This window comes from Narcine bancroftii, chromosome 2, assembly GCF_036971445.1.
Source record: "Narcine bancroftii isolate sNarBan1 chromosome 2, sNarBan1.hap1, whole genome shotgun sequence".
Lineage (NCBI taxonomy): Eukaryota > Metazoa > Chordata > Chondrichthyes > Torpediniformes > Narcinidae > Narcine > Narcine bancroftii.
This window is the reverse complement of record NC_091470.1, coordinates 353,173,561-353,195,861: the sequence shown is the minus strand read 5'-3', so window position 1 is coordinate 353,195,861 and position 22,301 is coordinate 353,173,561. Positions and strand designations below refer to the sequence as shown.

Here is a 22,301-nt window from a genome sequence, read left to right as displayed (position 1 = left end):
GCTTACAAACAAAGAATATACTCACTCGTTTCATTCAGCACACAAGTTTGACTTTCTTTATTTTTTGCACATACAACATTGCATTTTTCAACTCCCCCAATACCACCCAGCCAAACCCCTCTGACTTTCTCACTGGCTCTCCTCCTCCTGTATCTGAGATCTATCACCCGAAAAATGATGCTTAACACACCCCCACATGAGCGCTATTACTCCCATGCATCACTTCGCTTACATCATCAGCGGTGACAGGCACCGCTTCAAGTGTGCGACGGCGTCAGAACCCCCCCACCACCACCCCCAGCCTCCAAGCCATGCAAGGAGGCAACTGATTGGAACTGTCGCATTACATTACGGTATGGAGGGCTGAGAGGATCAGGCAGCACCACCAAGTCTCCAGTGCTTCCAACAAATATGCCGCCCATCGCCTCTACCATGTCCTTGACCACCACAAATCCAACCAGGTCGATGATAGGAATTCCAAAGCCTGGACCTGCATAGTCAGAGTTACCATTTGCTCAGTTATCTTCGATTGATAAGGTGTTGGCATTTCACAAGGTACAGCTTTATTTGCTCCTGCTGAGTACAGGAAGGAGCCAATCTCCAATGTGGAGATTGTGGACATAACGAGGTCAGCATGATCCACCAACTGATCGAGGGAGGATATTTGAAAGAAACTCACCAAATGCTCTTGAACGTGACGAGGTAAACATCGAAGAATGTTTCCAAAAATCACCTTCAACAGGGGTTCCAGTTAGCTTGCACCTTCTCCTCAACAGCTGTGACGGTTGTCTATCGCCTCGGCTGTCATCAACTAATAATTGGGCAATACCAGTCTCCCGCAATGGAATAACCGCCTTAAGCCTGTTGCATTGGAGATTACCACTATTCAGATCCACTAAGACATCCTCCACTTCACAGGCAATCTGCTCTGGAAGACGAACCACAAGTAAACTGTACTTCGTCTTCTGACTTGTTACATTTCTGCTTCGAGGATTGTGAATCACGCTGGTGAATTATTAACAAAAATGGGGAGGGGGAGTATCTCCAGTTTGACCTCTTCAACTGCTTCCTAAATGGGATTTATCTCCTCATCACTATCCATTTTAAATTTTATCTCCTCATCACTATCCATTTTAAATTTTATCTCCTCATCACTATCCATTTTATCTCCTCATCACTATCCATTTTAAATTTTATCTCCTCATCACTATCCATTTTAAATTTTATCTCCTCATCACTATCCATTTTATCTCCTCATCACTATCCATTTTAAATTTTATCTCCTCATCACTATCCATTTTAAATTAGGAGGTTCTGTGAACTCATTGTATCACCACTTGGAGCGGCACTGATTTACCCGATCTTCCAAATAAATAAAGAATACACTCACTAGTTTCTTTCACCACTCCAGAAATGCCAAAATTGAGGGTGTCCTATACAAAGGGTATAACTCAAAACCTACATTTTAGGTGGAAAATCTGGGGGTTATCCAATACACGAGTTGTCCTGTACACCAACATATATAGTAATTGAAGAGCCAGTCTGCCATATTGTGGTGGTCCAGCTGTAAACTACCTGATTAATAATCGAGAGATCTGGATAAACAACCCAGAGAAATCCAGCAATCAGAGTTCAAATAGCAACCACAGCAGCTGTGAATCTTAAATTCCATTGATAAAAACTGATGATAGAAACTTCCAGATTAAAAGTAAAAATATATTCAGTTTACTAATTCCCTTCAAGAGTGGAAATCCTCTGCATTTGTCCAGTCTGGAGAAGGTGACTCCAGATTCCAAGTGGTTAACTTTTAAATACCAGGTCATCTCCCTGGCATCAACTAAGAATCCCAAATTTAGGTACCTTCAAAATAATTTGCCAAACTTCTCCAGTGTTCCTCCATGTTGAGTAACTATTGGGAGAAGCACTGGGAGTATCAAAGGAATAGAATAACAGATTTGTTAAAGACTGAAAGACTCCACATCTATCAATAGAATGATTTGGCAGCACCATCACTGAACGAGTTGGCTGACTTCTGAAGAACAGCTGCCAGATTGGGTCTTCTGAAGGTTGTGAGTGAATCAACATGATAGATAAAGCAATGTGACCTCACTAATTTACGTGACTAGAAGGAAGTGCTGGGAGACAACTTCGAATAAGAAGCCAATGTGAAGAAGCTACAACATGGGATTTGATAGATGCTATTAACAAAAATACTATTAAATATACTTAGCTGGGCCATGCACATCCAAAGGCTCAGATCAACGTTCTCCAGTCTGACCATTCCAAGTTGTCAATGGTAGTGGATAACCATGCAAGCATCAACAACAATTCAATATTTATTAGGCAGAGTTGAGCACATGAGTGCTATAAACAAGGGTTTACGACATGCTTAGCCACAAGTGCCACACAGATAACCAATCTCAGGTTCCTTCTGAGATCTCCACCATCACAGAATTTCGCCTTCAGCCAATTTGTCTGACTCCATTTGATATTAAGAAACAGCTGAAAGTTCTGGGTGCAGAGACTATGAAACTAGACAACACCTCACTGTCATATCAATAAACAAGCTGCACCTCCAGCCAACCTGCTGTGGTACTGGTACAACACTGAGAATTTCTTCCCCAATGCCACGACAGAAGGATTACACAGCTGTAAGCTGGTGGCTTTCTCCCAACTGATCAAGGAACACAAGAGATAGAAAATAAATGTGGCCTTGTCAGCCATGCTCAGATCCTGTAAAATTTTAAATACGATTAAACGTTTTATCATAATGTGAACAAATATGATGGCTAGATGCACATTTTGCTTCCAACTCGTAAGTATGCTGGGAATTGCCAAATGCTTAAATTAGCAAATACATTATCAAACGCTGTTGAAATTTCATGTTGCTCATGTGGATCAACTAACTAATACCCATCGAATATTTCATAATCAGAATGGGTAAAATGGCCAACAGAACTTGTCCCCTGTATTAATTATATCTGCTCTTGCTTTAATTGGCTCTATTAATGTTACTATTGTTGAGAGCTTGTACCACAATTCGTTGAAATATTTATAGTTTCAGATCCTGTACTTGAGGTTCTTAAAACAGAAAAATCTCGACTACCTCTCCAGTACAGTACTGAGGAAGTGTTCTGACAGAGCTCCTGATGAGATGTTGAACCAAGGCCTCCTCTGCCTATTGAGATGGACAGAATAGATCCCATGGCATTATTTTGATGAAGCACATGGGTTATCCCCTCTGCCTTAGGCAATATTTACTCTTCCACAAACATAGAGTAATTTTAATTGAAGGATGATAATATGTGCATTATCACAGAATTTGTGTATGATACTGTGGTGCAACAACAGGGTGTAACTATTTATTTCATTGAAATGGTTCAACATTTCAAAAATGGTCAAGTTTCTTCAACTGACATTATGAAAAATGGTGCGCAAATGAAAATCTTTCTTTTATTTCCCCTCTTCTGCCCTATATTAAAATTTGACGATAAGTCTGCAAAGGCCAAAGTGTTTCTGGGTCAATCTCGGAAAACAAAATTCAAACACGCTAAAACAAAAATAATGAGAATGCTGTTTTGTGCAGTGAATACCGCTTTCGTTGCCCATTCAGAGCCAGCTCTTCAGCGCATAACGTCCTGTTTTGCCGAAACTGCCAAAATGTTTGGCCTGGAAGTCAGCCTGAAGAAAACGGAGGTCCTCCATCAGCCAGCTCCCCACCATGACTACCAGCCCCCCCACATCTCCATCGGGCACACAAAACTCAAAACGGTCAACCAGTTTACCTATCTCGGCTGCACCATTTCATCTGATGCAAGGATCGACAATGAGATAGACAACAGACTCGCCAAGGCAAATAGCGCCTTTGGAAGACTACACAAGAGTCTGGAAAAACAACCAACTGAAAAACCTCACAAAGATAAGCGTATACAGAGCCGTTGTCATACCCACACTCCTGTTCGGCTCCGAATCATGAGTCCTCTACCGGCATCACCTATGGCTCCTAGAACGCTTCCATCAGCGCTGTCTCCGCTCCATCCTCAACATTCATTGGAATGACTTCATCACCAACATCAAAGTACTTGAGCTGGCAGAGTCTGCAAGCATCGAATCCACTCTGCTGAAGACCCAACTGCGCCGGGTGGGTCACGTCTCCAGAATGGAGGACCATCGCCTTCCTAAGAAGATCGTGTTATATGGCGAGCTCTCCACTGGCCACAGAGACAGAGGTGCACCAAAGAAGAGGTACAAGGACTGCTTAAAGAAATCTCTTGGTGCCTGCCACATTGACCACTGCCAGTGGGCTGATATCGCCTCCAACCGTGCATCTTGGCGCCTCACAGTTCGGCGGGCTGCAACCTCCTTTGAAGAAGACCGCAGAGCCCACCTCACTGACAAAAGACAAAGGAGGAAGAACCCAACCCCAACCCACCAATTTTCCCCTGCATCCGCTGCAACCGTGCCTGCCTGTCCCGCATTCGGACTTGTCAGTCACAACGAGCCTGCAGCTGATGTGGACATTTACCCCTCCATAAATCTTCGTCCGCGAAGCCAAGCCAAAAAAGAAGAATTATGGAGGTACAAGGACTGCCTAAAGAAATCTCTTGGTGCCTGCCACATTGACCACTGCCAGTGGGCTGATATTGCCTCCAACCGTGCATTTTGGCGCCTCACAGTTCGGCGGGCTGCAACCTCCTTTGAAGAAGACCGCAGAGCCCACCTCACTGACAAAAGACAAAGGAGGAAAAACCCAATACCCAACCCCAACCCACCAATTTTCCCTTGCAACTGCTGCAACCGAGCCTGCCTGTCCCGCATCGGACTTGTCAGTCACCAACGAGCCTGCAGCAGACGTGGACATACCCCTCCATAAATCTTCATCCACGAAGCCAAGCCAAAGAAAATAAAGAAGAATACTATGGGACTTCGTAATGTTCTTGTGAGAGGTACAATGCTAACTGGATTGATGACGCTACCATTTGGAAATTATATTTTGCCTGAATTTCACACAGCCCTAAAAGTGCAGACTGAAGAGTCAGCATGGTTGACTATCTACTCTAGTGGATTTCCTATGAAAGAAAGCTGAAAACAATTCTAAGACAAGAAGTTCTTTCACTTCCAGTACTAGACCTCATCATCATTTTAACAGTGAGGTCACAGCACACAGCTCAGTCTGTGCTTTGACTGAAATTTCAATAAACTTCTATTTGTTCTCAGTCAAATGGCATTTAACATTCATCTGCGATCGACCTAAAAGTAGGATGGAGCCCCTGTGACATTCAGAAAGAATACATTTTTATGCTGATTTCAATTTAACAGAGTTAAAGTGGCCAATGGTTTACTGAGTCTTTTGTTCCAACTTAGTCACTGAACAGCAGTGAAAAGTTGAATCACTATTTTTGCTACATTATAACAACACAGGTCTTCATTTAATAATTCTGCTAAGCCATAACTCTGAAGCAGAGAAACAATTTCACAAGATAAAAAAAAATTAATTGCAGGGATAAAACAGCTGGTGAATCGAGTGTTAACATACTACATAAAATAAATTCAAAGATAGCTTGTCACTGTTAAGATTTATATACAAGCAACAGTATTAAGCAGTGGGAGCTTCAAAATATCACTGGATTCAACATCATTTTCAAATTCTGAACATTTTTAAGTGTTTTTCCAATCTGTTAACCTTTAGGTACACAGCAAGTTCACATTTGTTAAACATAATAATAAATCCTTTGTAAATGATTATTATACAGAAGCTGACATGACACAGACTTTTCAAATACGCACCATTGGTGATGCATTGAGAATTCCTTTTTTTTTTAACCAAACCAACCCTAACAGATCCTTTAAATGCAAAATAACAGGTATAAAATTTGGACCATTTTTAAGGTATATTGTGTTTCAAATGTATGTTTGATAATTTTTGTTAATTTCCTGATGTTGAAAAGAATTAAACCACTTATACTTTGACTAATAGCAGAAGAACAAATTGGTTTTGTTTAAAAAGGCAAAATGAGTTAAGGTCTGAAACTTATTCCGAGCCTACAAATCCAAAAGCACATGAATGCAAAGACAATCTTAACTAATTCAGAAGCACTTGAAGGAAAAGTACAATTTCACTCTCTACATGGGTTTCTACTTCTCACTAAATTTAAGGCTTTAGAAAGTAAAGGCAATAGTTTCAAACTTTCATCTTACCTGAGACCGAGACAGCTCTAGTCCTCAATCCTTGCTTTTCACTGTTTGATACCCTGAAAAACGAATGTCAAAATAATCAACATTGTGCATTTTCAGCAATATCTGCAGTGAATTCATTTCATTCCTCCTACCTCATGGTTGTTTTCAGTAATTTCCTCGGAGCATACCATTCCCTTTCAGGGAATTACATAGGAGCTACCATCTTAAAGTTAGGAGGGTTTTCCATGAGAAATACAAACTGCATATCACAGTAAACACAGGAATTCAATATAATTGTCAAAACTGCATTTTAAAAAAACTTGATGGTTGTGCTTTTAAATATGGTCTTAAAACAAAATACCATTCTTAAAGTTATGTCAAAACAACCAACAAATTAACTCCCTGGGTATATCCAAAAGATAGATGGACATATTTTTGATATTAGGAGAATTATGCAATATGGGGTTAATGAATTAAAATGACAGTGAGGTAAACTATCAGATCAATGGTAGAGTGGGTATAAATGCATCAATGGCACTCTTCTGTTTCTTTATCTTACAATCTAAATGAAAAGATTTAATTTAGGTGCATAAAATTAGGACATAAGCCTCCAGGAGATAAGTCAGGAATATGGAACATATATTTAATTGGTGGATAGATTAGAGCAGAACTAATGAAATTTTGTTTCATCAGTGCTTGCAACATTTGAATTGGACTTGGAATCACACGAGAAGAGCTCGTGGCCATGAATGTAGCTGAGAAGTTGGAAAGAATGGAGAAATCTATTTTTGACTGACATCGATATGACCAGCCTTATTATCTGCTGTTTGCCATAAATTGTTAAGATTGAAGGAAAAATAATTGCTCAGATATGATACATAAAAAGGGTAGCAGCAACAATGATGAAAATCTGCAAGGGGCAGATTTTGTTGAAGGTAGGTAGTTTTCCAAAGGTTTGGACCACTACTTTATTTGATACAGGTAAATTGATTTTGGGCATCAAAGATAAAAAATAATTTACATTTATTGATTGCACTTGACCTCAGAACTGCTCTAAAGGACATTAAGCTTCTAAATTGAAAGCAGCATTACTTGGTTTTGATTGGAAGAAACACTAACATTTTCGTCTACATACAGCCGACCAACATGTCATCCACTAATTCTTGACTCCAAAATGACTGCATATTTACACACTTTACCTATCAGACAACCCCAGCATTATACAGTAAAGGGAGATTCACCCTTATGGAATTCACAAATCTGTGATACTGTATGAAAATCACTCATACAAAAAATTTGTGAATAAAAATAACATTTTTTCAACATATTACTTGATGCATGCTTGTGTTACAGAAAATCATAATATTTAGGGGTTGCCTGTATTCAATCAGATTTTGGATACTGCAGCAAGATACCTTTCGCTTCAAAATTGAACAGATTTTTTTAACCTATTACCTAACTTGTTAAGTTTTACCTTTTAAGGATCTCAGATCAAATTATTGGACGGAAGTAACTTATTCCAATTTATCATTCCATGTGTAACATAATGAATGTTTACAGCTTCACTCCTACCAAAAGTAGCATCTCTTCCTGGTTGTCAATCAAAGGTAATCCATCACTCATTCAACTTAATGGGATGTCTCATGCAACTGTTTGGCAGCAGAAAATACAGGTGCTATCCTAACCAAGCAGACTATTCTTATAAGGAACTGAGAAGTCCTATCTCTAAGATCAACGAAGTTGTCAAAAATCAGGGAGAAAGTCTGGAATGGTTATGAACTCCACATGCTGCACTAAGTTATCAAACTAACTGAGGAACTGACCTTCAATGGGGGCAAACAAAGAGACCGCAGATGCTGGAGAATGAGAACAAAACACAAAAATGCTGGAGGAACTCAGCAGGACACACAACATCCATAAAAAACAATAGACAGTCAATGTTTTGAGCCTCAGGCATTCACCAGGAAGACCAAAATTTGTGCATTGCCAGAATAAGGTGGTGGTTGGGGTGGGGGGGGGGGGGGGGGAGGGAAGGGTAGGAAGTGGGAGGAAAGAAAGGCCTACAGGTGGGAGGGGGAAGAAGAAAAAAGAGCCAAGAGCCATAGGGTGAGGGGTCGAGGGCTGAAAAAAATGCTCTGTGATAGGAGAAAAGGTGGGAAGCTAGATGAAGGAAGATGCAGGTGATGGGCATGGAAAGTCACAGGGATGATGGGAAGCAAAAGTGGTAAAAAAAAAATGGTGGGGACGGGGCCGAGAAGGGGGAGGGGCTATCAGAAATTGGGAGGTCAGCATTGAGTCTGGTTGGAGTGTTGTTCCTCCAGGCTTTCATCTGGTAGTCAACAAGGCCATGGACAGACATGTCAGTTTGAAAATGGGATGCAAAACTGAAGTGGGTCCTTGGAGATCCTTGCTTTTATAGCGGTTCGAGTGAAGGTGCAATGGATAAATTCATCAGCTGAAAATAAATCATTGCAACTAAATTTTTCTAATTTGAATACTCTCATTAGACCTTTCACTTTCAAGAAGATAATTGCACAATCAGCAGGCCACCTTTATAGACACTGTCAATACTTTTATCCGGATAATATGACAGCAAGTGCGCAACATGACAAAATTGGAGAGTTTTCTTCCATTTCTCATGTGATTGTTAAAACACAACTGAATCTTGACAATGGTATCAAATGTCCACAAGCCCAAGTACATGCAAGTCTCAGATCTCTCGCTACTTCCTTTCATACATCAGGATGCTCTTTATTGACTCAGTTCAGCATTTAATACCATCAACCCCTCAAAACTGATCAGCAAATCCAAGACCTGGGTCTCAACACTCCACTATGTAATTGGATCCTGGACTTCCTCACCTCCTCCAGACATCAGTCTGTGAGAATTGATAAGAATATTGGGGCAGCACTTTTAGCATAGGGTTTAGCGCTACATTATTACTGTGGCGCTATCTGTAAGGAGTCCATGACTGTGTGAAATTTCCCCAGGGGCTTTGGTTTCCTCCCACGATTTGAAATGTACTGGGGGTGTAGGTTAAACGGGTGTAATTGGGCAGCATGGGCTCAATGGCTGAAATGGCCTATAACCATGCTCTATGTCTAAATTCTAAATTCCCTTCACAATTTTCATCAGTACCAGACCACCAGAGGGCTACCTTTTTAGCCCCCTCTCTAAACACCTATGACTGGGTGACTCGGTATGACAACACCATCTACAAATTTGCTGTCAATACCACAGTCATCTTTCTTCTTCTTCTTTTCTTTGGCTTGGCTTCACGGACGAAGATTTATGGAGGGGGTAAAAGTCCACGTCAGTTGCAGGCTCGTTTGTGGCTGACAAGTCCGATGCTATGACTGTGTGACTCGGTATGACAACACCATCTACAAATTTGCTGTCAATACCACAGTCATCTTTCTTCTTCTTTTCTTTGGCTTGGCTTCGCGGACGAAGATTTATGGAGGGGGTAAAAGTCCACGTCAGTTGCAGGCTCGTTTGTGGCTGACAAGTCCAATGCTATGACTGTGTGACTCGGTATGACAACACCATCTACAAATTTGCTGTCAATACCACAGTCATCTTTCTTCTTCTTCTTTTCTTTGGCTTGGCTTCGCGGACGAAGATTTATGGAGGGGGTAAAAGTCCACGTCAGTTGCAGGCTCGTTTGTGGCTGACAAGTCCAATGCTATGACTGTGTGACTCGGTATGACAACACCATCTACAAATTTGCTGTCAATACCACAGTCATAGGCTGTATAAAAAGGGACAATGAGTCAGCAATTAGGAGGAAGATTGAAAACTTGGCTGAATAGTGCACCAACAATAATCATACCAAAACAAATGAGTTGATTGTTGACTTCAGGAAGGGAAAATCAGAGGTGTATGATCCAGTGATCATTGGGGTATCAGATTGGAGAGGGTGAGCAAATTGAAATTCTTGGGAGTCACCATCTTGAAGGACCTTTCCTGGTCCACAAACAAATTGTATCATAAAGAAAGAAAAACATTGCTTCTACTTCCTCAGGAGTTTGTGGAGGTCTGGTATGATGAGCCTGGCAAATTTATTCAGGAGTGTTGGAAAGTCTTCTGCCTGGCTGCATCAGTCTGGTATAGGGACACCAATACACTTGAGTGTAAAGCCCTGCAAAAGGTAGTGGATAAAGCCCAGACCATCATAGGTAAAACTCGCCCCATTATCGAGAACATTAACAAGAATGCCGCCGTCGCAGAACCGCAGCAATCATCAAAGACCATCACCACCCAGCACATGGTCTGTTCTCACTGCTGCCATCAGGAAAGAGGTATCGGTGCCACAAGATTGGCACCACCAGGTTCAGGAACAGCTGCTACCCCTCCACCAGAATTCTCAACATCAAACTCAATCGGGGATTTATTTAAGAAGTCTTACTTTAGCACTTTATTGATTTTTTTTCTCTCTCTGTATGGAACTGTTTACATTTCTTTATTTGTTTATATGTGTACATTGAGACAGTTTTTGTCCACTGCCAATTAGTGGTGATTCTGCCTTGGCTGCAGGAAAAAGAATCTCAGGGTTGTATGTGACGTCACGTATGTACTCTGACCATAAATCTGAATCTTTTAATGTGATAAGAGTTTAATTCCTCCACTATTTCGAGTTGTGTGTTTCACCTCTTCCCTTAAAGTAACAATTATTTTAACCTTTGTTAAGAAAACATATCCTTCATTTAAACTCAATCTAGGCCCCTCACAAGCTTCAAATCCTCTGATCGTAGGAAAATAAACTTTGTTTATCCTTTCTTTCCACAATTTTCCAGTTCTGGTTGCGCTGCTGGAGCCGCTGTAGTAGCAGCGCTGCTGCAGATGTGCTGGGAGCAGAGATGCAGCGCTCCTGTGGGTTCCAGCCACCCAGTCAACTGCCATCAGCTCTACACAAGCTTTGAACGGCCCAGTGAGGGAGTCGATGGCGGTTTTGATATCCCGCGACCGTGAGTCTGCACCCAAGATGGCGGCGCCTATGAAATGGCTGCAGCCACGAGGTGCTGCAGACTTTGGGGAAGTGGAGGACTGGAGCAGGGCGCCAGAAGATGGGAAGATCACCTGCCCTCTCCCCCCCCATCTGAGAAGGTGAAGCGGAGGAGACGACGCGCGGGGATGATAAGCATGGCGGATCTGTAGCTGAGGGGACCAGTGTATGCGGCGGGCTGCTGGCCATTCAAGACGAGGAACCTATGGAAGCTGTGGGCTACTGGAGACTGCTGTTGGGAGAGTTGCGCCGGGCTGCAGGAGACTAGCTTGAACTGGCTGGAGGGGTACCAAGGATGTGAGGAGGGCACTGAAGGATTCCTAACCATGTCAGAAGTTCAGATCTTGAGCTCGGGTTGCCGATGACTTGGACTGGACTGTGTGTGTCTGTGGGAGCTGCGTAAGTGATGGAGGCAAATCTTCAGACACTCTGTGATGCTGGGGGGACTCTTTTTTGCTTTTCTCTCTGACCAAGTCTGTAAGAGGCGCTTCAGCAATTCCTGCCAGTGACGAATCTGTCTGCTTTGCAGGAGGCAAAAAGAAGCTTCATGCAATACGATGCTGTTTTATTACTATGATAATAAACTGAATCTTGAGTTCTCACAACTATCCTCCAAAAGCTCTCCAGTGCAATTCCAAATTTTGCTGGTAATGTGCTCATCACAACCACAAAAATGCTCAAGCTACGTTCTAACTCGCATCTTCTACAGTTCCTGCTCTTAAAATCCATGTCTCAGTGAATAAAGTCTGTTAATCACCTTATGGGTTCCTACTTTTAAAGATCTATACATATATACTCCAAAGTCCCTTAAAGCTTTTTATTTAACTTGGGCAAGTGGAAGGTATTACATTTTGCTAAATGAGGGCAGCACTTGCGCAGTAAATGGCGGGGCCCTGGAGAGTGTTGTAGAACAGAGAGATCTAGGGGGGGAAGATACATAGATTATGAAAAGTGGTGACATTGTAGACAGAGTGAAGAAGGTGACAGGCATGATTGCCTTCATCAGTCTCTGTGCTTGGGTTCGAAAGAAGTGGCTGCAGAGATTGCAGCTGCTTTAGATAGGATTAACCAGAATTTACGATATTATAAATAATTGGATTGCAATCTTGAAGTTCCAATGTGTCATATTCCCTTGAAGGAAGGAGGGAGAGAAAAAGAAACTGCTGGCTTTAGAGAAAATGCAAAGTTACTAAAAGTAAAGCAAGTAATGCTAAAAGTATATTAAAATAAAATCAAAGACTGATTTGACAAACACAGGATCTTCCTCCAATGTCTTGCTTCCTCTCAAGTTTTTCTACATAATAATTAAGATTGCATTTAAATTGCAATTGATTGGCTGTGAATAAATTCACAGTAAAGCTCCAGCATCCATTAGTGCATGCCAGATAAGTGATTTTGCCGGTTGCTTGAGACTGCATGTTAAGTGGATTGGTGAACTAACTGCTAGGGAGTGTCAATTTTAAAGTTTCATAAACCTATTTATTTTCCCCGATTTTTTTTCAAGTTTGTTGAATTCCAATAACGGGGATTTTACTGTGTAACAGATGGAACATGTAAAAGCAAGATCCAGTTATTTCTTTACAACCCCTATTTAACACTGAGTTATCAGAATCAATGGGAGACATGGGAATCTAATGCACATCATCACTTTTTTTGCTTTCACAAAGTCCATTTCACCACAGTTTAATTTATTGTACTTCAAATTATTCAAAACACACTCATGCAGACAGTGTTTGAAACAGATCAATTCATCAAATTATTAACTTGAACAATAGTCTGCAAATTACTTGACACTCTCATGTTTACTTACTTGGGTAAGGAAGGCAAGGCACGCTCTCCTTCTGCGAAAAAAGAAAATAAGTTTAATTAGATTGAAAATGTGTCCTTCGTTACTTGAAGCTTAATAGAGTTTTTAACTAAATCAACGAACATTACAAGGTAGAAGAATATAAGAAAGAGGAGCATGAGTAGGCTATCTGTCATGTTGAGCCATCTTTGCCATTCAAAAGATTATGGCTGAGATGGCCATGGACTCAGCTCCACTTACTTGCCCATTCCCCATCACCTTTAATTCCCTGACTGTTCAAAAACCTTCTGTGTCTTAAATACATCTAATGAGGCTGCCTCCACTGCCTCATTGAGTAGAGAACTCCACAGATTCAACAGTCTCTGGGAGAAGATTTTCCCTTTGACAAATGCCACACGCCAGGGTGCTAAGCAAGATAGAAGCCCATGGTATTATAGAAAAGAGTAAAAACACATTGCTGGAGAAACTCAGCTGGTCAAACAGTCTTTTAAAAATACATCACTGACTTTTCAGGTTTGAGCTCTTCTTCAAGAAATGGAAAAATGTTGGCCAGCATCTGAATACAAAGGTTAGGGTGGAGGGGTGGGGGGAGGAGCATGGTCGCAAAGGCAGGAGGAAATAGGTGGAGAGGGTGGAAGGGCACAGCAGCAAGCAAGGGGATAAAAGATAGCTAGGAGAATAGAGAGGGGAGGGGGTGGATAGCTGAAGGGAAGAGGACAGGAGAGCAGGTTAGCAAAAAATGGAGAAGTAATTGTTACTGCCATTCAGATGGAGAGTTCCCAGATGGAAAATCAGGTGTTGTTCCTCCAATTTACGGGTGGCCTTGGTGGAATAGTGCACAAACCCATAGACAGACATGCAAGTATGGGAGCGGGACGCAAATCTGAAATGGTTGGCCACTGGGAGGACCCTGTCACTGGTGTGGACAAAGCAAAGATGCTCAGCGAAGCGATCTCCCAGTCTGCGCCAAGTCTCTTCGATGTAGAGAAGGCCATAAAGGGAGCACCAGATGCAGTAAATCAATCAGGATGGCACAGATGGTGTAGTGGGTTAGCGCAATGCCTTTACGACGGCAGTGATACGAAGCCTGCGCCGTCTGTAATGAGTTTGTACGTTCTCCCTGGTTCTGATTGGGATTTCTGGTTTCCTCCCACTGTTCGAAACGTACTGGCTCGGTAAGTAAATTGAGTGTAAATTGGGTGGCATGGACTCGTGGGACAAAATGGTGTATGTCTAAATTTTAAAAAAATTTAAAATACACAAGTGAAGTGTTGCTTCATGTGAAAGGCTTGTGGTGAAGGAGGAGGTGCTAGGGGAGGGGGGTGGGTAGTGATTGGTAGGAAGGGATGAGTTCACAAGGGATTCATGGAGGGAATATCCTTATAGAAGGCCGAGAGAGGAGGAGAGGGGAAAGTGTCCTGTTGTAAGTGCTGGAAATTCCGGAGGATAATGTTTTGGATTTGGAGGATGGTGAGGTGGTAGTTAAGGACAAGGGGAATCCTCGGTTTGTTGCATCTAGGGGCAAAGGGGAGGGGCTGGACAGACAAGTGGGAAATTGAGAGATGCTGAATTGATGGTGGTGGAGAGAAAGTACATATGTGGAAGGTAGACATTTTAGATTAAATGTTCTGTTCAAAAGAAAAAATTCTCGCAATTTCTTTGTCTCCATCGCATCTTATCCCAAGAAAAAAACTGCCATGGCCTCATGTACTATCCCACCAAGACCATCCGTAAATTTGAGGAACAACACCTGATTTTCTGTTTGGGCACTCTCCAGCTGGATGGCATTAACATTGACTTCTATTAACATCTGGTTTCTGCTAACCTGCTCTCCTTTCCCCTCCCTTCCCTTCCCCTGTCTTATTTCCCTCAGCTCTCCACCCTCTTCCCTCTCTATTCACCTAGCCATCCCAGCTCCCGTTGCTTGTTGCTGTGCCATCCTTCCCTTCTTCACGATTACATCCTGCCTCTGCAACCATGCTCCTCTCCCTCCCCATGACTCCCCCACTTACCTTTTTATTCAGCTGCGTGCCAACATTTTTCCATATCTTTATGAAGGGCTCAAGCCCTAAACATCAGTTATGTATTTTTATATTTGCTCTATAAAAGACACCGACCTACTGAGCTTCTCCAGCATTATTTTTTTTACTTCAACCACAGTGTCTGCGGACTTCCATGTTTTATTTCTACTATTATAGGAAAGATATAAGCGAAAATAGATTAGCTGCTGGCAGGAGGTGATAGAAGGGGCCTTTTCTGGTTGGCTGCCAGTGACCAGTGGCAGCCAACTAGAGCTTATTGTTGGGATTGCTTCTTTTCCCACTACATGTCAATGGCAGAATTAAAGGCTTTGAGGCTAAGTTTGCAGATGATACAAAGATTGGAAAAGGGATAGGTAGTGTTGAAGAAGCACTGAGGCTAGTAGGTCTTAGAAATGTTTGGAGATTGGGCAAGGAAATGGCTGATGGAATCAAGTATAGAGAGGTAAGTGGTCAGGGACTTTAGTGCCAGGAATAAAAGGGGGTAGACTATTTTCTAAATGGACAATGAGTTTATAAATCAGAGAAAGATTCCCTGAAGGTTAACTTGCAGGTAGAATCTGTGGCCAAGAAGTCAAATGCAATGCTGGCATTAATTTTGAGAGTTGTAGAATATAAAACCTGAGATGTAACACTGAGACTTTTATGAGCCATTGGTCAGACTACACTTGGAATATTGTGAACAGTTTTGGGCTCCTTATCTATGGAAGGATGCGTTGGCATTGGAGAGGGTTCAGAGGAGGTTCACAAAAATGATCTCTGGATTAAGAAATGTTGATGGCACTGGAACAGTACTCACTGGAGTTTAGAAGAACGAGGGGGGAATCTCATTGAAATCTATTGATACTGAAAGGTCTGGATAGAATGGATGGAGAGAGGTCTTTCTTATGTTGGGGGAGTCTGAAACCAGAGGGAACAAAATATCCATTCAGAGCAGAGATAAGGAGGAATTCCTTTATCCAGTGTGTAGCAAATCTATGAAATTCATTGCCATGGATGGCTATTGAGACTGTTTTGGGTATATTTCAGAATCAAAATTTGTCATTAACATGTCACAAAATTCGATGGAATGGTGAGGTGGATATGATGGACGATGATAGAATGCTCTAATTCCACTCCTATGTCTTAAGGTCTAAGAACTCCTCCTCATCTTCCTTAAACCTACTCCCCCGAATCTTGAAGCCTTGTTCCTCAGTTCTCGTGTCAGTTGCCAGTAGCAAAATTTTAAGTTTCCATAATATTTCCTCCCCCTCCGTCCCCTCCTCCCTCTAAACTGAAAAGTGTATTGTCCCAGACTAAACGAACATCTTCATTTCCAAAATCAACCTGCTGAACCTCTTTTGTTCTGCCTTGGAAGCCAGTATATTCTTTCCAAAGGATTAAAAACTCCACAGGTCATCTGTTAATGGCTCCTGTTTCTTTTTTTAACCATGAAAAGCTTTAACCAGAAAATAATTTTGATAAGATTCATTGTCAGATGACTCCATCAAAATTGCACAATGAATCATGAGGTAATTAGACTGAATTTGGGATCATATTTTCATTGTTTTCACTGTTTTGTCCAAATGCTCTGGAATTTATGCTTAAAACCTTTCCATCTCCATTTCTTTTTCATTGTTATACACTGCTAAATTTCGTTCATGTTGAATTTGTCATGCAAAAATATCTAGATATGAAAGAAAGACTAGTTATAAAGTTACTCTGCTGTATCAAACAATTTTCATCCATATAATTTAGAGCAAAAGATTAGAGCTATCAAATTAGAACAATGCAATAATATCATAGCCTTGCAACATGACAGCACACCCAACAATCTCCTCTTCACCTCTTGTTGTTTCATGTACATTGCAACCTGCCTAGTTCTGGAAACAAAATCACTCCGATGTTTGCCTCAAATAAAAATTGGAAAAGGCACCTGATCAGAAAACTTTGTCATCCTAGCTTGCTACTAATTATAAATATATCATTGGAATGATCACAAGTGAGATTATTTTAAGATTTTTTTTTGGCCCCAATACTGATTATTACTTGGTCTTACTTTTTGACTGGTTGAATTATACCATTCTGTGATATTACATTGCTGGTGTTAAGGAAACAAAGTCAGGTATATTGTGGATGAACTCAAGTATGAAGGGGTCATAAGCCAAGACTGAATTGCAGAGCAAAACAACTTGCCCCCTGCCTTATTTGGAATAGATAATATTTTTTCTCACATATGCAAGTCATAACAAAATAGGCACATAAAGACAGAAGACCTGTATTGTGCTCTTACGTTTATTATGACTGCATACGTGCAGCATTGAGGAAGTTCCTGTTATCCAAACCGATTATAACAAACTGCTGCATCTCAACCATGAATTTTTAATTTAATTTTTGAATTTTATTAAAATTTTTTTTTAGATATTCAGCATGGTAACAGGCCATTTCGATCCACAAGTTCCTGCCGCCCAATTTACATTCAATTAACCTACACCCCCCCCCCCCGTATATTTCAAATGGTGGGAGGAAAATGGAGGCCCCAGAAAATCCCATGCAGCTAAGGGTTTCGAACCCTGGTCTCAGTCACTGGCACTGTAAAGGTGTTCCGCTAACCTCTACGCCAATTGTTAACGCAGATGAATACCAGATTGGTTATTTAAAACATTAAAGATTCAAATATGAAACTAAAAATGATACATGGAAATCACTCATTTAAATTAAATTTTTTATATTTAGACATGCAGCTGTAACAGGCCAATTCAGCCCTACCAGTTTGTGCCGCCCAATTTACATCCTATTAACCTACACCCACAGACACAGGGAGAATGTACAAACTCTTTACAGACAGAACGAGATTTGAACCCTGGTCCAGTCCTGATTGCTAGCGCTGTAAAGGCCTTGCGCTAAACACTATGGCAACTGTTCTCCCTATTTCTTTTCTTGAAGTCATTCTCCAAATATATGTGGTGTATTTAAAATCCAGTCTGCTTAATACATACATTTAAAATAGTATCTGAATTGAGATAACTACAATAATTATTAAGTCCTGAAAAAGAATAATAATAATGGGAGCACATTCAACCCTTTAAGCTTATGACAGCTTTTCCCCATTTTTCCTCTCAAACCACACAGGTACACGATCCTTTATCCGGACATCTAAAATCTGGAAAGCTCCAAAATCCGGCAAGTGGGGAGAGGGACAGCAGTGCGAGTCAGATGACGAGGGGGAGAGACTGGCAGTGCGAGTTGGGCAAGGTGGGGGGGGGGGACCGGCAGTGCGAATCGGGCGGGCGAAGGGGCAACCAGCAGCGCGGGTCGGGCGGGTGGGGAGACCGGCAGTGCGAGTTGGGTGGGTGATGGGGGGGGGGGGGGGGGGGAGATAGCAGCGCGACTGGACGAGGGTGTGGGTGGATACGGCAGCACAATTCGGGTGGGCTTAAATCAGGCTTTCCAAAATCTGGAAAAATCCGAAATTTGGAACACACTGTCCCCCAAGGGTTCCGGATAAAGGAACCTGTATTATTTTCTCATGTCATCTTAAATCAAAGTCAGAATAATATAGAAGAAAGCACTAATTGTGACTATCTAAAGTTAAATGAGGAACAAGAGAAAGGAGTGAACAAAGAGAACCTGGAGGAACTCAGATAATTAAGCAGCATCTCTGGAGAGAAAAGGTCAGTCAACATTTCAGATAAGGTCCTTTTATTGAGAAATCACTTGGAAATAAATAAACTAGAAAGACCTTCACTGGACCTACCTTTCTGGGACCTGATAATGAATGACTGCATAACTCCATTCACAAGGCGGCAATAACCATCTATCAAGTCTGCCATGTTCTCTGCAATGTTCAGTGATGGAGTTGTTACGGTCAAAGGCTGAAAAAAGCAAAGTTACATGATTGTCATAGCTTATATGCCAGCTTCCTTTTGTCATCAGCCACTCAGATATATTCTATTTAAGATGTCAAGACTTAAAAACACAATATATCACCATGAATGATGAAAAGGCAATGAGATTTTCCCCAACTACTGTCCCTATTTATGCACAAATGTTCAACTTACCGAGTGCTTTGACAAGCCAAAATTAATTTTATTTTGAATTATGCAATTATAAAAAGAATAATTCAACAGAAAATATTAATATCATTTGAAAATCAAGCACAGTAACGGCCTTCCAGCCCACACCACTCAAAAACACCCATGTGTCCAATTAACCTATTAATGCCAGATATCTTTGGGATGTGAAAATCAGAGATCCTGGAGGAAACCCATGCAGATTCAGGGAGAACGTACAAACTCCTTACAAACAGCAGCAGAGTCAAACTTCTGTTGCTAGCCCTGTAGTAGCATTGCACTAGTGGTGCCGCCCTAAAATTTAAAATGCTCTCCACAAAGCATCCATTTTTCAATGTATCACATGTAGAAAAGCAACACAATACAAGGCCAAATCAAATGTGACTTGTAAGTCAATTATGTCCTCCTCAGATAAAAGAGGCCTGCACATTACTGGGTTGTTCAAGTTCAAAGGACTGCTTTGATATGAAGACTTATGGATGCAGGGGTAATACAGTCAGAAGTCTTTCCAACAGTCAAAATTGCTTTATTTAGTGCAGTTGTTTTCACACTTTTTCTTTCCACTCACTTTTTCTTTCCCTAAGCCATCAGGGCTCTGTGATTAGTAAGGGATGACTTGAGGTGGTATGTGAGTGGAAAGAAAAAGTTTGAAAACCACTGATTCAGTGCTTCAACAATACCCTGCCTAAAAGGAAACTGCCTAAAATATGCTTTCGTGTAGAAAACAAATATTTCTGATCTTTTTAGAATAGCAATTGTGAACAATTCACATCCCAAAATGGCTTCTCATTAGTTTTGAAATTATTATCATAATCATTAACTAGAATAGTGAAAACAAATTATTATTTAGTGATATGAACAAGAATTTGAGGATTCGTAATAATGTGCATCAAGACATTAGAAGGCAGAAATTTATACCTACTGTATTGATTTTGCAATAAATAGTAAAAATGAATAGTTTTGCAGGGTCATTGCCAAAGAATAAATGAAATGTGCAATCGTAAGTTTCTTTCCCTCTGTTTAGTCTTGAACAAACCACCCATTAGTAAAAGATGATGCTTTTCATTGTTTAATTGTAACACTCTACCTACCCTTTTATCGGGGATTCCGAACATCGGCAACCTCCTAAAGCCAGCATTTTTTTTGGTAGTGTAAATGCCTGAGTGCCTTGCTCCTAGCCCCTCCGTTGTCTGTGGCCCCCGCCCCTTGCTATCCCAACCCCGGCCGTTCCCCCGCCCGTCCATCCATCGCCCCCCCCCTTCCCAATCTAACTGCCAACCCGGGTACAGAGTTCACTTGCGGTGGTGGCTAGCAACAGCTTAATGTGGAAGCATTGACTGTCTTTGTTACCCAAAATCCCCCATGTAGTTGGAACCACTCTGGCTTGCGGAATTATGTGTAAGGAAGACAGCCATTGCTCCCACACTGAGCCAGCCGCAGCCTGCTTCTCTCCTACCGGGTGCTCGGGGCCAAGAGACACCTTTCCACCGAAGATATGGGACAACGGGGACCTGAGCCAGTTTTATTTTGAAATTTTACTTTAAAATAAAAAAAACATACTCATGATATTATGGTCTTTATTTTTTTACGGTCATTTCGTACTCCCTGTTTTGTGCAATCTTGAAATATCACATTTGCTTCAAGTGACCACCATTTTAAAATGATTCTTAAATCCGGAATATTCTGAACAATGGCAGGTGTCTGGTCCCGACGATCCCAGATAAAAGGTTTGGCACTTGTACCCTGCATTTTTCTAGTGACATTATAATTTCTGCACCTTTATTTTATTGCAGCACTGATCCTGACACATTTTTTTTTATTCTTGCACTACCAGTTGTACTATACTTCAAGTCAAGTTTACAAGTTGATTGTCATCTGATTATACAAGTACAACCTGACAAAACATCATTGGTGCAAAACATGCAGTCACACAACTAGACATAACGCACATACTGTACAGACAAACAATACATATGCAGGACAATTATTTTATCTATACAAATATATAGCACGTAAAACAAAAGTTTTCACTCTTAGTATGTTAATGAATAATTCAATTTAAAATTTATTTTCAAGTGTATGATGGAGCAGCTTATAGGTATAACACACAAAGTACTGGGGAAACTCAGCAGGTCATGCAGCATCCATAGGAGTAAAAGGTAATTAGTATTTCGGCCCCAAGCCCTTCATCAGGAATTTTTATCTATCAGTCTTTTCTGACAAAGGGCTCAGGCCTGAAACTCTGATTTCCTTTCACTTACACTAGTTTTCCAGCATCTGCAGATTTTCTTGTTGAATTCAACTTATAAACTTTATTTTATATATGCTTGTGAGGGGGTTAAAACTTGTTTAATAAGCTTAGCAAACATCATCAACATTAAATGAACAACTCTTCCACAATCTCCAGCAGTACCGGAGCACTACAGTGCTGCATTCTTGGCCCCTTGCGATCACAAGATTACAAGATATGAGAACAGAAGCAGGCCACTGGGCCCATCGAGTCTGTTCCGTGACTCTACACTAAGCTGAACTATGCTCATACCTAGTTCCAATTTCCAGCTTCTTCCCCATATCCCTTGATACCTTTACTAATGAGATACTTATCCATTTCCTGTTTAAATACTCCCTGTGATCTGGCCTCCACTGCTTTGCGCAGCAGTGAATTCCACAGATCCACGACCCCCTATTTTTTTTAAATTATTTTTTTTTCCACTCTCCCTCCCCTAATATTATAAAAAAAGTTTATATAAAAAGGAATATGGGGGCGTGGCAAGATGGCGTAAGGATCAGACGTGCCTTCCAGTCCTCTCCTGACTCTATCTTATTGTTTTGTCTAGAAATGCCCGTTAAAATTCTTTAAAAGTTTAGATAATTTCAGTGCTGTTAATTTAACTTATGATGGTACAATTGGTGGAAAAGAGCAAAAAAAAACGACAACAGATCATCAAAAACCTACATTTTCCAAAAGTTCAAGTTTTGGAGCCTACCTACAGGAAAGACACCGGGACTCAGCGTGAAATGGATTCCAGGAGAGAGGTACAGTGTTCAGATGTTAGAGCTCTATGTTACATCGGTAGAGCCCCCTAAAGAGGGTGCCAAACAGCCTTTAGAACAAAAAGTTACTCAAAGGCATTTGTCAACTGTAGAGGTGGCGCTGCAACCTGCATCTCTTGAGATACAAGAACCTATACAACTTGATGTACTGGGAGAATTTAATACAT

At 41.1% G+C, this 22,301-nt stretch overlaps 1 protein-coding gene across 12 annotated transcripts in view; it reads right to left on the bottom strand.

The window, feature by feature from the left end:
* Window positions 1-22,301, bottom strand: part of LOC138755765 (focal adhesion kinase 1) — a 457,595-nt gene that overhangs the window by 136,647 nt on the left and 298,647 nt on the right. For all 12 annotated transcript variants that reach the window (XM_069922333.1, XM_069922329.1, XM_069922332.1 and 9 more), the window contains 3 exons: window positions 18,765-18,882; window positions 12,993-13,023; window positions 6,199-6,251 (listed from right to left, as the gene is read on the bottom strand). In XM_069922333.1, the coding sequence (XP_069778434.1) occupies window positions 6,199-6,251; window positions 12,993-13,023; window positions 18,765-18,882 (202 nt within the window). The remainder of the gene's footprint in view (window positions 1-6,198; window positions 6,252-12,992; window positions 13,024-18,764; window positions 18,883-22,301) is intronic.